Raw genomic sequence first — 13647 nt, 5'->3', positions numbered from 1 at the left:
TTAATAATTTATTATGTTATCAAATTGTTACCTCAATCATAGATGTATTCTGTTCAAGAATTGTTATAATTAACTGGTTCACCACAATTATTGAACAGAGTAAATCCATAATTGAGGTTATGTTTTTATATTATTTCGGTGCAAAATTTCAGTAATTGTCAATAATGTGGCATTTCGTTTTGAATATTTTTAAATTAAATTGTTTGGAAGTTATTGTCAGTTTATTCTAAATTTACGCACTGAAAAAAAAATATTTGATTCAAATAATCGGTTACTTGATCATTATCGAATAAATATTTATTTGTATCAAATAATTATTATTTGAGTCAATGAAATAGTATTTGCTTCAGATACAAAAATTATTGGTTCAAGTACAATTTATTTAATTCAAATAAATATTATTTGGTTCAAGTAAATATTTATTTGATAATATAGTCAAGCAACCGATTATTTAAATAAAATAAATTTTTTTCAGTGTGTTTATGTACAAAATAAATACTAAATAATAATCTTATAAAAAATACTTTAATTAATTAGAAAAGACGTTGTCACGATCAAAATTCTTTATCCGTGTAATAACTACACTGCCGTGCGAAATAAAAACTTAGTTAAGTCATATTTTGTTCGAACGGAGAAAATGACGAAAAACTGTTTGTATTTAAAAACCTAATGTAATATAAATAATTCTTTAATCTAACTTCACTTCCTAGGTAATTTGATAGAGTTCTTTTTAATTCTGAAGTCAAAAGTTAATTATTTAAACAAATTATATTAAATAATTGACTTACGTTTTATTTTTTAACAGCAAAACTTGGTTAACTCGAGTTACGTAGTGCTTTTCGAAAAGGTAGGCGAGCGCGAGCCTTCGTTCAGAAGTAAGAACTTAGTTAACTCAAGCTAAATGCATGGGATTCCGAATTCACCCGACGAAAATCCGAACTTTAACGAAGTTGACTTACGCTTGCTCCCATCGAAATGCAGTGTCCGGCTCATGACACTTTTCGAAAGAGAAAACACTCAAGTCGAGTTAACTAAGTTTTTATTTCGTATCTTATGCTCGATCTCAACGCTTCCTACGATTTTTGGACTACTCAACTCGAGTTTTTTCTTACGAATCCATTGATATCAAAAACTCATTTTTGTCAAAAATATGACTTAACTAAGTTTTTACATCGTACGGCAGTACAGACTCCCGCTTTAATTTATTTCACCAATCCAAAGAGCACAAAAAAACCTTTGAAAAAAAAAATATATGTCAAATTTTTTTTTTCACCTACTTATATAATATTTACAATTTTTAGTTACTAGATTAATTATTAAAGTTAATAAAAAAATACATTTTATAAACAAATAAAGTTATCGTAATTCTGACGTTATTAAACGAAAGTTGACAAAATTCCGCATCCAACGAGCCCTACATGAAGTACTATGGATTAGTGGATTGTTAATAAACAATTGGCTAACACTGCAATTGTTTATAAAAAATCCTCTAATCCCAAATAGATCATATAGGGATCGTTGGATGCGGAATTACGTCAGCTTTCTATTGGTAGCTTCAGAATTGCAATAACTTTATCTATTTGTAAAATATTTCATTTTTTCTTAACATTAATTAATTAATTAAATAGTTAATATCTCGAAAATAACAAAAAATCGGACAAGTGCGAGTTACACTCGCATTAAAACCGAGGGTTCCGTACCCCTAAACCTAAAATTTGAGGGGATTATAGTGTGAAGGCCGATAGAAAAATTCCAATTTTGCTTAATTTTTCCTGTAATGTGAGCATGGAAATACATATAGATCGACACATAGACCGAAAATTATCAGTTTTTCCTTGAAAACGCTATGATAATCAACTCCAATCGTGCTCACTATATTTTTTTGTAATCTACAAGTAAAAATGTATAAATTTTAAGTCTTTTAGATAAAATTTTTTTTGTTTTTTGAGGAAAATTTATGATTTTTATCGAATTTTATTGATTTTTCCTTGAAAACGCTATGACAATCAACTCCAATCGTGCTCACTATATTTTTTTGTAATCTACACGTGAAAATACGTAAAAATGTATAAAGAATCATTTAAGATAAAATTTTCTTCTTTTTTTATTCGAAAAATCCATAATTTTTTCTAAAACTATGAGTTTTCCTTAAAAACAATATGATCATCAACTCTTATCGAGCTCGCTATATTTTTCCTGTAATCTACATGCAAAAATATGCATGTACACCAAATATAAACTGTCTTGGTCAAATAGTGTGTGAGCTAGGAGGATTAATCGCTTTTTTCACAATTTTTGATTTTTCCTTGACAACGCTATGATAATCAATTCCTATGAGATTTGCTATATTTTTCCTGTAATCTCCACGCCCAAATACTTATGTGTACCAAATTTCAGCCGTTTAGATAAATTCGTGTGTCCGCTAGGGGGGGGGGTACATGTCTTGCTTCACTAGTCTCATTAATAGGGTTACCCCTTCGGGTACGGAACCCTAAAAAGAACATTTCAATATTTTTTGTGGTGAAAATACACATTTTTAGCTTTAAAAAAAAATAAGTAAATAAAAAAAAAGACCGAACTTAAAAAAAAGTAAAAATATTGTTAGTTTTCAAAAAAGGGTCAAATTTTTAATTTTTTGAAAAAAATTTTACACCATTCGAAAGAGCAGGAAAAAACTTTTCGAAAACATATAGGTCAAATTTTTGTCATCTTTCTGTTTAAAAAGTTACATGTCTTCAAAAATACAATGTTTAAATTTTGCAAAAAAATTCAACCCCCTCTCTCTTCTTTAGTTTTTGAAAAAACCTAACAATACTTGGTGGTTAAAGTACTCACCTCTAGGGCTAAACTATGTGCAGCCCGATTTAATTAACTTTTTTTTCACTTAGTACGCTACATGAATTTTACTCCACATGGAGAGAAATAGATGGTACGGTGTACTATCTAGATAGTACCAGGTACCATATTTGATCTTTCATATACGGACAGCAATGTAGATTCTATCAGTTACAATCCAGATTGTACGGAGTAACATCTTGATTTCAGTGGGTAACATAACCATACATTTTGTAACATTTTTGATAGTACCGAGTGGCATAATGATAGTACCGGATAACATCTACTTTTTACCATCTTAAGATCATAAGTTCTTACCATCTATTTTTCTCCGTGCATAGATATAAATATACACTATACCGAGACTGCGCGCGCCTTTTTTGTTTAGTGTTTAAAACTTATTTGTAGAATTAACAAATCCTTTGTGATTAAAACTACTACTTTAAGCAGTAATTTTTTACTATTTTAATTAATTTAATAAGCTTGAAAAACGTTTTTGATGTAAAATTTACAAATCGTTTCCAATTAAAACTACTACTTTCAGTAGTAGCTTTTACTACTTAAAGTGGTTCAATAGGCTTTAAGAACATTTATGTCGTAGAATTAATAAATCTTTTGCAATTGAAACTATCACTTTAAGTAGTAGATTTTACTGCACTATGCAATTAAACAACTTATAATGTAATTAAAAGATGAAAAATTTACAAGTCAAAACTTAAAAAGGATAGTTATAGCAACTAATAAAAGTAGTAAAAATGACTACTTTAAATAGTTAAATTACCAATTGGACAAGCAGAAAGTAGTCTTCGAGTAGTTTGCAGACTTTCGTAGCGAGCGTGCGTGGTTAGTCGGTTAAGGTATCGGATAGCGAGCCTTAGGGTCGAGGGTTCAATTCCCGTCGGTTAGAAATTTTCTGTGTTCGGAACATAATCGTTAGGGCATAAAATAAGCGTCAGTATAGGAGAGAGGATGAAAAAGTCAATTCTACTGATAATAAACAATTATAAATAAAAAATAATTTTATTTTCCTATTTTAAGTTAGTAAAATCTACTACTTAAAGTAGTAGTTTTAATTGCAAAAGATTTATTAATTCTACAAAAAAATGTCCTTAAAGCCTATTGAACCACTTTCAGTAGTATAGTTTACTACTTAAAGTAGTAGTTTCAATTGCAAAAGATTTATTAATTCTACAAAAAAAATGTTCTTAAAGCCTATTGAACCACTCTAAGTAGTAAAATCTCTATCTCCAGTCCCCGAGCCGATAAAGACAAAAACCAAAAAAGGTTTGAAAGATAGACTCTTTGGCTACATTTTACTCCATTGACGCAAGTTAAGGTCGTTTCATTATTTCAAGCTTGTTGTTCTGACAATTGGCCAAGCCTCAAGTCATTTAAGAAGAAGAAAATTATTTCGATCTACTGCCATTCTACGCTATACCTGCAAGTGGTGATCTCACCCCAATACTTATTAGGGCGAGATCACCACTTATCTTTTTTATGAAATAAAAATGAAAAAATTAATTACAAATGATTATAAAACATCAAATAAATAAAAATTAAAACTATTTTATAACACTAAATTTATTTTAGAAAATAAAATCTTTTATAATTAACAAATAAATTTTTTTGCAGTTTTCATAGATTGTCGCTTTAATTCGACAATTTGATTGAATAGCAAGGGTTAAACATGAATTTCTGACCATACTTGATCTTTGACTCTGAGACAATTAAAAGTGTGACTACTAAACTATTTAAACAACTGACGTGTCGAATATTTAACTATATGCAAACAATTTAATTTTGACTATATACATTATCTTACATAACAATTAAAGACTGGATTTTTCATAACTATTAAATTTCACTATTATAAAAAATGAATTTCTGACTGCATGACCTTCTACGCATTATAAACTTTAAATATTGAACTGATCAAACAATTATAATGTCAACTATTTGACTTCCACATTTTGAAAAATGATTTTTAGACTTCTTGATCTGATAAACAATTAAATCTTTAGTATTAAGTCGCCTGTGGTCCATACTTTTTATATTTCCATATGTCGGTAAGAACGGGCTTCTATAATAAAAACAAAAAACGATTATACATATACATATATGTGTCTGCGTCTAATGTGCGTATACGAGGAAGATAGAGAACGACTATACGTGTCTATGTGTTGACGTCTAGTGTGCATGTAAGACGAAGATGACGAATAACACTTCGACCAATGAGATACGCGTTACTGTGACAAAACTTCGAGAGATTATCGTTTAGAGATTTATTATATAGGATAGGATTATATATAGGATAATATGAGGCAAAATTCCTGAAGTGATCCAACTTTAAAATTGAATGTTTTCGGATCGGGCTAAAATTTGCCCAAACTTTAGTACTATGGATGAGTACTACACCTATAAATTATTATTAAGTTTTATGCAAAACTTTAGAGGAAGCAGGTGGTTCATGTTTCTGGTCGAATGTGAACAGTGGATTTTTTAAAATATCGTAACTTCTATATAGGTAAATGAATGAAAAAAAATTTGATTTATTATATTTAAAAAAATTTAAAATTTATCCCTTTTTTGAAAATCAAAAATATTTTTGACTTTTTTTTAATAAAGGACATTATGTTTTTTTTTGACCTTCAAAATGAAGCTGAAGATATATACTTTCAATACCAAAAAAAACTAGAATGACGTTTTTTAAATAATAATTAATTAATTAATGTATATAACAAATGAAATATTTTACAAACAAATGAAGTTACCGTAATTCTGAATTTAGCAATTGAAATTTAAGGCATTTCCGCATCCAACAAGCTTTATATGAAGTATTTTGGATAATTAGATTGTTAATAAACGATTGCAATGTTAACTGATTGTTTATTAACAATTTACTTATCCAAAATACTTCATATAGGGCTCGTTGGATGCTGAGTTACGTTAACTTTTAATTGCTAACTTCAGAATTACGGTAACTTTATTTGTTTGTAAAATATTTCATTTGTTATAAACATTAATTAATTAATATCTCGAAAACAAAAAAACGTCATTCCATTTTTTTTGTTTTGAAAGTATATATCTTAAGTTTCATTTTGAAGGTCAAAAAAAATAATAAAAATTTAAAAAAAAATTTTTTTCACCATTCGAAAGAGCAGAAAAAAAACTTTCGAAAACATATAGTTTAAAATTTTTTGTGTAGTTCCGATTAGCCCATCAGTAAAGTTTTAACTGATTCAATCTCAAAGTGTTTCACTGTTGTTGAGACCAATAAACGTATTACAATTTGGTCACCTTTGCCCTCGACTCCTCCTTGACCCCGAGAATGACTCAAAGTATTCTTGCTGACTGGTCAATCCTGATGAAACCAAGTATAAGATCAGCAAGCAGCATCCATCCACGAACTGCGGCACATTATGGTATATCGAGTAATACCTCGGTTTGTAGGAAGGTAAGAGAGCATATTGCCCATAGCACTATACCTTTCATGCAGCCACACGCATCTGCGTTACTCAGACATGTATAGCCTCCCGAGAAACCAACCAACACCTCCATACTACACGCAGGATACCAATAACTCTATGGGGATACTTGGCAGCGCGTATAAAGTCTCTGTGATGAGGGGCCACCAGGACAAGGTGGCGGGAGAGATTTAAAAATATGGGAAAGGGGTGATGCTATTCTACAAGAGGGGGAGAAAGCAGAGGGCCCTGGAGGGGGAGGCCCGCAGGCCGGCCTGCGGCTCCAGTCAGTGTCCCTGAAGCGATCGCCTTGTATATAACCCGCACATGTTCTCTGTTTAAATTTTCTAACGGCACAAGGTGCAAACTGTTCTCAGATACATATTTTATTAAGTGTGCTTTTGTCTATAGTCAATGAATGTGGGAACCAAAACTAATCTGGATAATTAAGAACCGGTTTATGATTACTTACCAAGAAGCTGTTTGATGTTTAATCTTGATGTTTGAAGTGTTGAAATGTGCATTATGAGGAAATTTTGAATTTTAAACTATTTTGGTTGCTTTTAAGTGCAAAATACTAGTAGCAGTTAGTATTAATGATGATAATAAATAATCTTGTTTTAAATAAACTTTCGAGGTTTTCTGAATTGAAAATTTATTTCGATTATAATTGAACTGATCGGCTCGGATGCAAAAACGGAGAAATAATTGTTGCAGATAATTCATTTCTTATGAGACTAACTACTCAACGTTAGATAAGTTAGCGATGAATGTAAAAGCCTATTTTGAGCTCGTAAACTTATAATTTGCTATACACGTGAGAGGGGTTTCTAATTTTTTTTCCCATGTGTGATCTGGAAAAAACTTCAGAGCAGACAAACAATTGATCGGATACATTCATAATGAAGTCGCGTGTCAACAATTGTGCGACAATATTTTATTCCACAAAAAACTCAAAATGAAACTACAATTGCAAACCTCTGATTGAATTTATAAAGAGGAAACTGCAAATGAAACAAGCTGAGAATAAAGAAAATTTCGTTTGTTTTTTTTTAATTATGCGTACTCTTTATTAAACGTATACCTAACGAAGTGGAGACTATAGAAAATAAAAGAGCTATTTAATTTATTCCCTTAAAGCTGTGGGGCAATGTGGAGTAAAAATCACGAAACTACAGCGTTATATGTCACGTAGTTCCAAGTTATCTCTTTTCAATGCAGTGTTTTTAAATTGTTTTGTGAATAAATTTATTTTCCTATACTTGTTTAAAAGAGTGTTGCGAATAAAGTGTTAAAAAGAAAAGGAATCAGTTTGTTTACAAGCTCTGGGGCCACTTTTGCTTTAAATTGTTCCGAGTTAAAAATTATTCTAAATATGAATTTTAGTGCTAAAGTTGAGAAAATTATTTAAAGTGTTGTAGTGATTTAAAACGTATGAATCTGTGAAAGTGATAAAAAAATTTAGTAGTTTTGAAACGTGTTGGCTTTTGCCAACCAAGTGGTTTAACAACTAATGGTGATGCGGTAGTTGAGGGATTCCCGAGGGAAGCCATGAGGGCGGCCGCTGCCTGCGTCCTGTTCCTTACTCATCTCATACAGGTAGGTACAGCTTTATACAACTAAACATTATTTAACAATATCCTTATACCGATTCCACTGTAAAATATAGTTTAAAGGGAAAATTTTTAAATTCTTTTAATTTAGAGGCTGTTTTCATCGCGAAGGTTAAAGTATATGGAATAGATAAATTAAGCTGGATATATTAGTAGGTTAAATTCGCGTCTGCGCAAAATACTCAAAAATGCGATTGATGATTGGATGGTCTTCTTTTTCTTGTTTTCTACACAGAAGCAAATCAAGGGGGAAAACTCATGTAAAAAAAATTTTTTAAAATTAGTTTACTATCTGTAGAATATAATCCTATTAGCAAGTGATAGTAAATCTTGGTTTATTTCTTTGCTTTATTTAAATAAAATATAACACTGTTTTGTAAAAAAATCTTGAAAAAACATGCATTTACATGAGTTTCCCCCCTTAATTCTACTTCGTCAATCAATTTTCTACCTTATCCTTTGCGATGAATACAGCCTCTTAATTAACAGTAAGTCAATTTGGGGACTTTTTCCGCACTTAAAGGGTTTTCTCTATCTCTATAAATTCAAATTGGTACTACATAATCAAAATATAATACTCAACCACCTAACAGCGAGCCTAACAGTACGATTCTAAAACAAGAGTAAATTCACCTGGTAGGTTCAGAATATGACACATTTTTAAATTGTTTCCAGGAAGTAATCATATCTAGAAACAATTTTTAATATAAAACATCATTGCAATTAAGCTACCGGATCAAAGAAGGGCACATAACTAATGTAATTCAAATGGGTTATGTGTCCTTCTTTGATCCAGTAGATCAATTATTCTTCAGCATCACAAAAATACTAATATTTCAAGCATATGAAACTACCCTGAGAAAATAAAGTTTAATAAAAATAACATTAGCATCGAAGGTTCACCATTCGAGTAGAAAATGTTATAATAATTACAAATAAATGGAATTTCATGAAGAATTATATGTTGGAATTTATGTTTTCTAAAGCAACTTCTACAACTATGAAAATGTAATATTAAACAATAGTTATCCCAAATAGCACAACATATGGCTACAAGATTGTGTCAATATTGCTTAAGTATTGCCTAGCAATATTGTCATAATAAATTAGATGCTTTCTATGATCAGAATTTAGAGCTCAAATAGGGCTCTCGAATCCCACAAAAAAATTCAAAATGCAACCCTTAAATCAAAAAATTACTATTAGCACTTTAAGCATAGACAAAAATCCAAAAATCGTCTTCTATGTAATTAAAATATCTATAAAAAATTAAGATTTACTTCTTCAAATATTAACACATAAAATTACCTTAAAAACCATCCCTAAAATGAGAAGAGGGATGCTCTTATATGTTTACGCCTTATCACACGGAGAAACTTTGTAAACCACTTTTTTTAAACTTACTATGTATTTTTACTAACATGACTACACGGAAAAACTTTGTTCAAGAATCATTCCTGAATTTGTTCAGGAACTGAGGACGCGAAAAAAATTCAAATATGTTTCCAATGCATAATACCATAAGCTGCTAAGGAAGCTGAGAGATGTAAAGCGGAGTTTTTGGACTCTCGAGGATGTGGGATCGAGTCCTACCAGAGTAAATTTTTTTTCTCGCAAACGTAAAAATTTATTCTAAAACAAGTTCAAGACTTTCTGTAGTGAGTTTAGGAAGTTGTCTTGAATTTCTCTACAATTATTATAGAAATACTGCTTAGAATTTTTCAAAGAAAATATAAATAAGATTTCTTAAATTATTCTCATATCCTCAGTTCCTGAACAAATTTAGGAATGATTCTTGCACAAAGTTTTTCCGTGTACTAAATTGGGGAAAAACTGCAACGATATCAATTTTACTTTGTCTCACTATACTAAAATTTGGCATTGGATCGAAAATTAAATTATACTAAAAAACATTTCGTCGAATGTCTATGCAAATGATCACCAATCCAACTACTAACCGCGTCCAATGTTGCCTTACTTTCGTGATTCGATGAGAACTTGTTCCTTCGCCTTGGTTTTTTTTCATTTATTTTATAAACAGCAAATATACATATAAAAAGAAATAACGTAATAAATTGAATAAAGAACGTTGTAAACAGTAATTAATAATTTCAATTTATCGAAACGGGTCAGTATAACCTCTCGCTGAATTCTGCATTCAACATACATACATATAGCACAATAGCGGATTATGAACAATGTTAATTATATTAATTAAATTGCAAATATTATACCTCACAATTTATTCCTAAAAAGCACAAAATGTGAAAAAAGCGAAATTGACATTATTTATAGATACAAATTGAGACAGATAAATTTAATGAAATTATTATTTTAATTTTTTTTTAATTAAGATGCCTTATCGATAACTTATACTAGAATAATCCTTATGCCTTGTAGATCAAAATGAAGAACATGAAACATCGGCTTGGTAATGATTTTCAGAATCCGTGCCATACGCCCGTAATTTCACATTTATTGATGCACTTGTGTATCGTCGACTCGAGGATATTCGAAAAGTTATAATAATGAATTCGTATAAGATTCTCAAAATAAAATTCAATAACTATACACATACCTACATAAACATACACACATATATATATATATATATATATATATATATATATGGGGTAAAATTCCTGTAGCGTACTAAATGAAAAGAAAAGTTGATCGGATCGGGCTGTAACTTGCACAGAGTTTTTCAAAAACTGTAGGAGAGGGAGGGGATTGAATTTTTTTGAAAAATTTAAACAGTGAATATTTTAAGACTTTTAACTTTTAAACAGAAAGATGAAAAAAAATTTGTCTTGTATGTTTTCGAAAAGTTTTTTCCTGCTCTTTTGAATGGTGCAAAAAAATTCAAAATTTGATCCTTTTTTTGAAAATCAAAAATAGTTTTGACTTTTTTTTAAGTTCGGCCTTTTTTTTATTTAATTATTTTTTTTGAAAGCTAAAAATGTGTATTTCCACCACAAAAAATATTGCGATGTCCTTTTTGTTATTTTCGAGATATTAATTAATTAATGTTAATAAAAAATAAAATATTTTACAAATAAATAAAGTTACAGTCGACTCTATGATTAGTGCCTCTATCAATAGTGCCGCTTCCCCTCATTTTCACTCGAGAGTCACCCCCACTTCTCACGACTATCAAGACGCTCTCGCTCGGTCTCGGAATACGATTCCCTCTCTATGAATAGTGCCGTAAACCAAATTTAGTGAAAACTTGTATTTTTTAGTGATTACAAAGTTCAAAATTGTTTGTGCATTAAAAAACCCAATATTTTTTTGAATGTAAACAAACATTTTTGTGAGTGGAGCTCCTATTTCAAAATTAGATCTGTTTTTCAAATGCCAAAACTTCTTTTTTGATTTTATAAAACTCACTTTTTAATATTGTAAAGCTCATTTTCCAGGTTTAGAACACTTTTATCTATTTCAGAATTCTTAGATTGTAGAATTTTTTTAAACAAACGACTCAAATTTGAAAACTGAAACTATTTAAAATATTTTTAAACTTAAACTGAGAACTTCATGCTTAAAGTTCATTTCTATTATGTATTGGAATTGATTTCTAGATTATGCAAGCTTCTTCATCAATATAGATCTTTTTTTAGAATTTCAGAACTCATTTCTCATATTTAACCGTCACTTGTCACTGTGGGGTGGAATGAATTATATACCGGTTTGAAACTACTTTATGGAGTTTTTTGTTAAATAAATTTTAGAACACAATTTTAAATTGTCAAAATTAGTTTTTAATACTGGGACTGAATTCTACGTACACAAACCAAGAATATATTATTGGTATCACAAGTGTTTAAACTTATATATCTAAAGTACAATCTACATTTGACATATTGTTATTTTTCAACGAAATTTTCGAATTTATAATTATAATTTCATTGATACTTTTGTTAATTCAGTATTGGCATATACTGTTAACAAAATGATTGTTTACACGTAATTTCAAAACACTTATATACACATAAACTAAAAATATAATATCACAAATTTATAAAATACCATATTTAATCACAAACTAAAATTTACATTTTTATATTTCAATAACCAACTTTTCAAATTTGTAATTTATAGGAATAATATATTGGTATTTTTTCTCTAATTCATTTTTGGCTTATAATGTTAACAAAACGATTGCCTATACGAAATTTCAAAAAACATACACATGAACTAAAAATATATAAATATCACAAGTTTATGAAATTGCACTTATGTCTAATTACGAACTAAAATTGATATTTTCATATGTTAACGAAATTTTCAATTTATAATTTATAGCAATTTCTTTAGCTCATCTTTGACATATACCAAATTTAAATTTGTGAAAAAGACTTTTTAAATCTGTTATTACTTAACAATAATAATGTCAGTCTCATTATTATATCTTTGGTTAAATTTATTTTTCCTAAGAAAATTGTAGAGAAGCACACTTCTTGCTCACAAACTTGTGAATTCTAAGTCATTTAAAATGTTCATAGAGCTCGTAAAAAAATTAAAATCCATGTTATTTTCATTGCTACTGTCTTGGAAAGTTGAAGCTTCATTTTCGTAGTTTTTCAATGGATAACAATCTTCAGAACCACGAACTTGGTTTACAATTTCTTCATCTGTCCAGATGTCTTCATTCACTGTAATAAGTAAATAACAATCATTAATTAATTTTATTTTTTCTAACAATGTTGTTTTTGATAAAAAATGTTATATTTAAAACAAATAAAATATTAATCACCTTTTAATTTCTCTGACATCCAAATTGACAAAGTTTCTTGGGTTACTTTTTCATAACCATTTATTCGATTAACTGAATCTATTAATTCATTCTTTTTCTCGTGTTCAGAAAGACCTGGCACACATTCTGCACCGATTAAAAGGGACTCCATGCCCAAAAATTCCGGAAAATTTTCATTTTCTGTTTGAACTTGAGCATCTTTCATCTCTATTGGCCACAATTTTTTCCAACATTTTCTAATCGTATATGGGATAATGTTTTCCCATGCTTCAGCGCTCCAAAAAATTGCTTTATTGACATTCACAGTTTTTAGGAAATCGATCAACGAAACGCCTTCATCTTGGGCTTTCAAAACTGAATTTACCAATTGGATTTGATAATTTAATTTGAAAGATTGAAGGATCCCTTGGTCAAGAGGCTGTATTAGTGACGTTACATTTGGTGGCAAAAATGACACTTCAATATCATCAATTTTCAAATATTTGTGCGCTTTGCACAAAATTGTAATTGTAATTTGTCTACAAGTAAAATCGCTTTTGCAGGAAGATTTTGAGACAGCAAAAAATTTTTTACTTTTGGTACAAATTCATTTGTGAACCAATCTTCAAAAATTTCTACATTCATCCACGCATTTCGTTGATTTTTATAACATACAGGAAGATTTGACATGTTGAGACCTCGGGGCCGCTTAGCTTTCCCTATTACTAAAAGAGGAAAATTTAATGAACCGTCGACATTACAGCAGCCAGCGATAGTAATTCGTTCTTTTTGTTTTTTTGTCCCTGAAGCATTCTTAAATTTCTTTGACACAAGAGTGCGACTGGGTAATTGCTAAAGATATAGCCCAGTTTCATCCATATTGAAAACTTGCTTTTCATTTAGCTGCTTCGTAACAATGATTTTTTTAAACTCTTCCAAATAATTTTCAGCACTTGGGAAATCCGCCGACAGTTTTTCTCCTGCAGTAAATGAAAAATTT

General features: G+C 29.7%; 1 protein-coding gene across 1 annotated transcript in view; it reads left to right on the top strand.

Annotated features, from left to right (window-relative positions):
• Window positions 1-6478: 6478 nt before the first annotated feature.
• The window catches only part of LOC127291624 (protein jagged-1-like), a 436579-nt gene continuing 429410 nt past the window's right edge, over window positions 6479-13647 (top strand). The window contains exon 1 of the mRNA XM_051320822.1: window positions 6479-7898. Coding sequence (XP_051176779.1) covers window positions 7851-7898 — 48 coding nt within the window. The 5' untranslated portion in view covers window positions 6479-7850. The remainder of the gene's footprint in view (window positions 7899-13647) is intronic.

The sequence above is a fragment of the Leptopilina boulardi genome, unplaced genomic scaffold, assembly GCF_019393585.1.
Source record: "Leptopilina boulardi isolate dan_hultmark-lab unplaced genomic scaffold, ZJU_Lbou_2.1 LbouV2_149, whole genome shotgun sequence".
NCBI lineage: Eukaryota > Metazoa > Arthropoda > Insecta > Hymenoptera > Figitidae > Leptopilina > Leptopilina boulardi.
The sequence above is the reverse complement of the archived record's forward strand: the minus strand, read 5'-3'. Positions and strand labels throughout refer to the sequence as shown.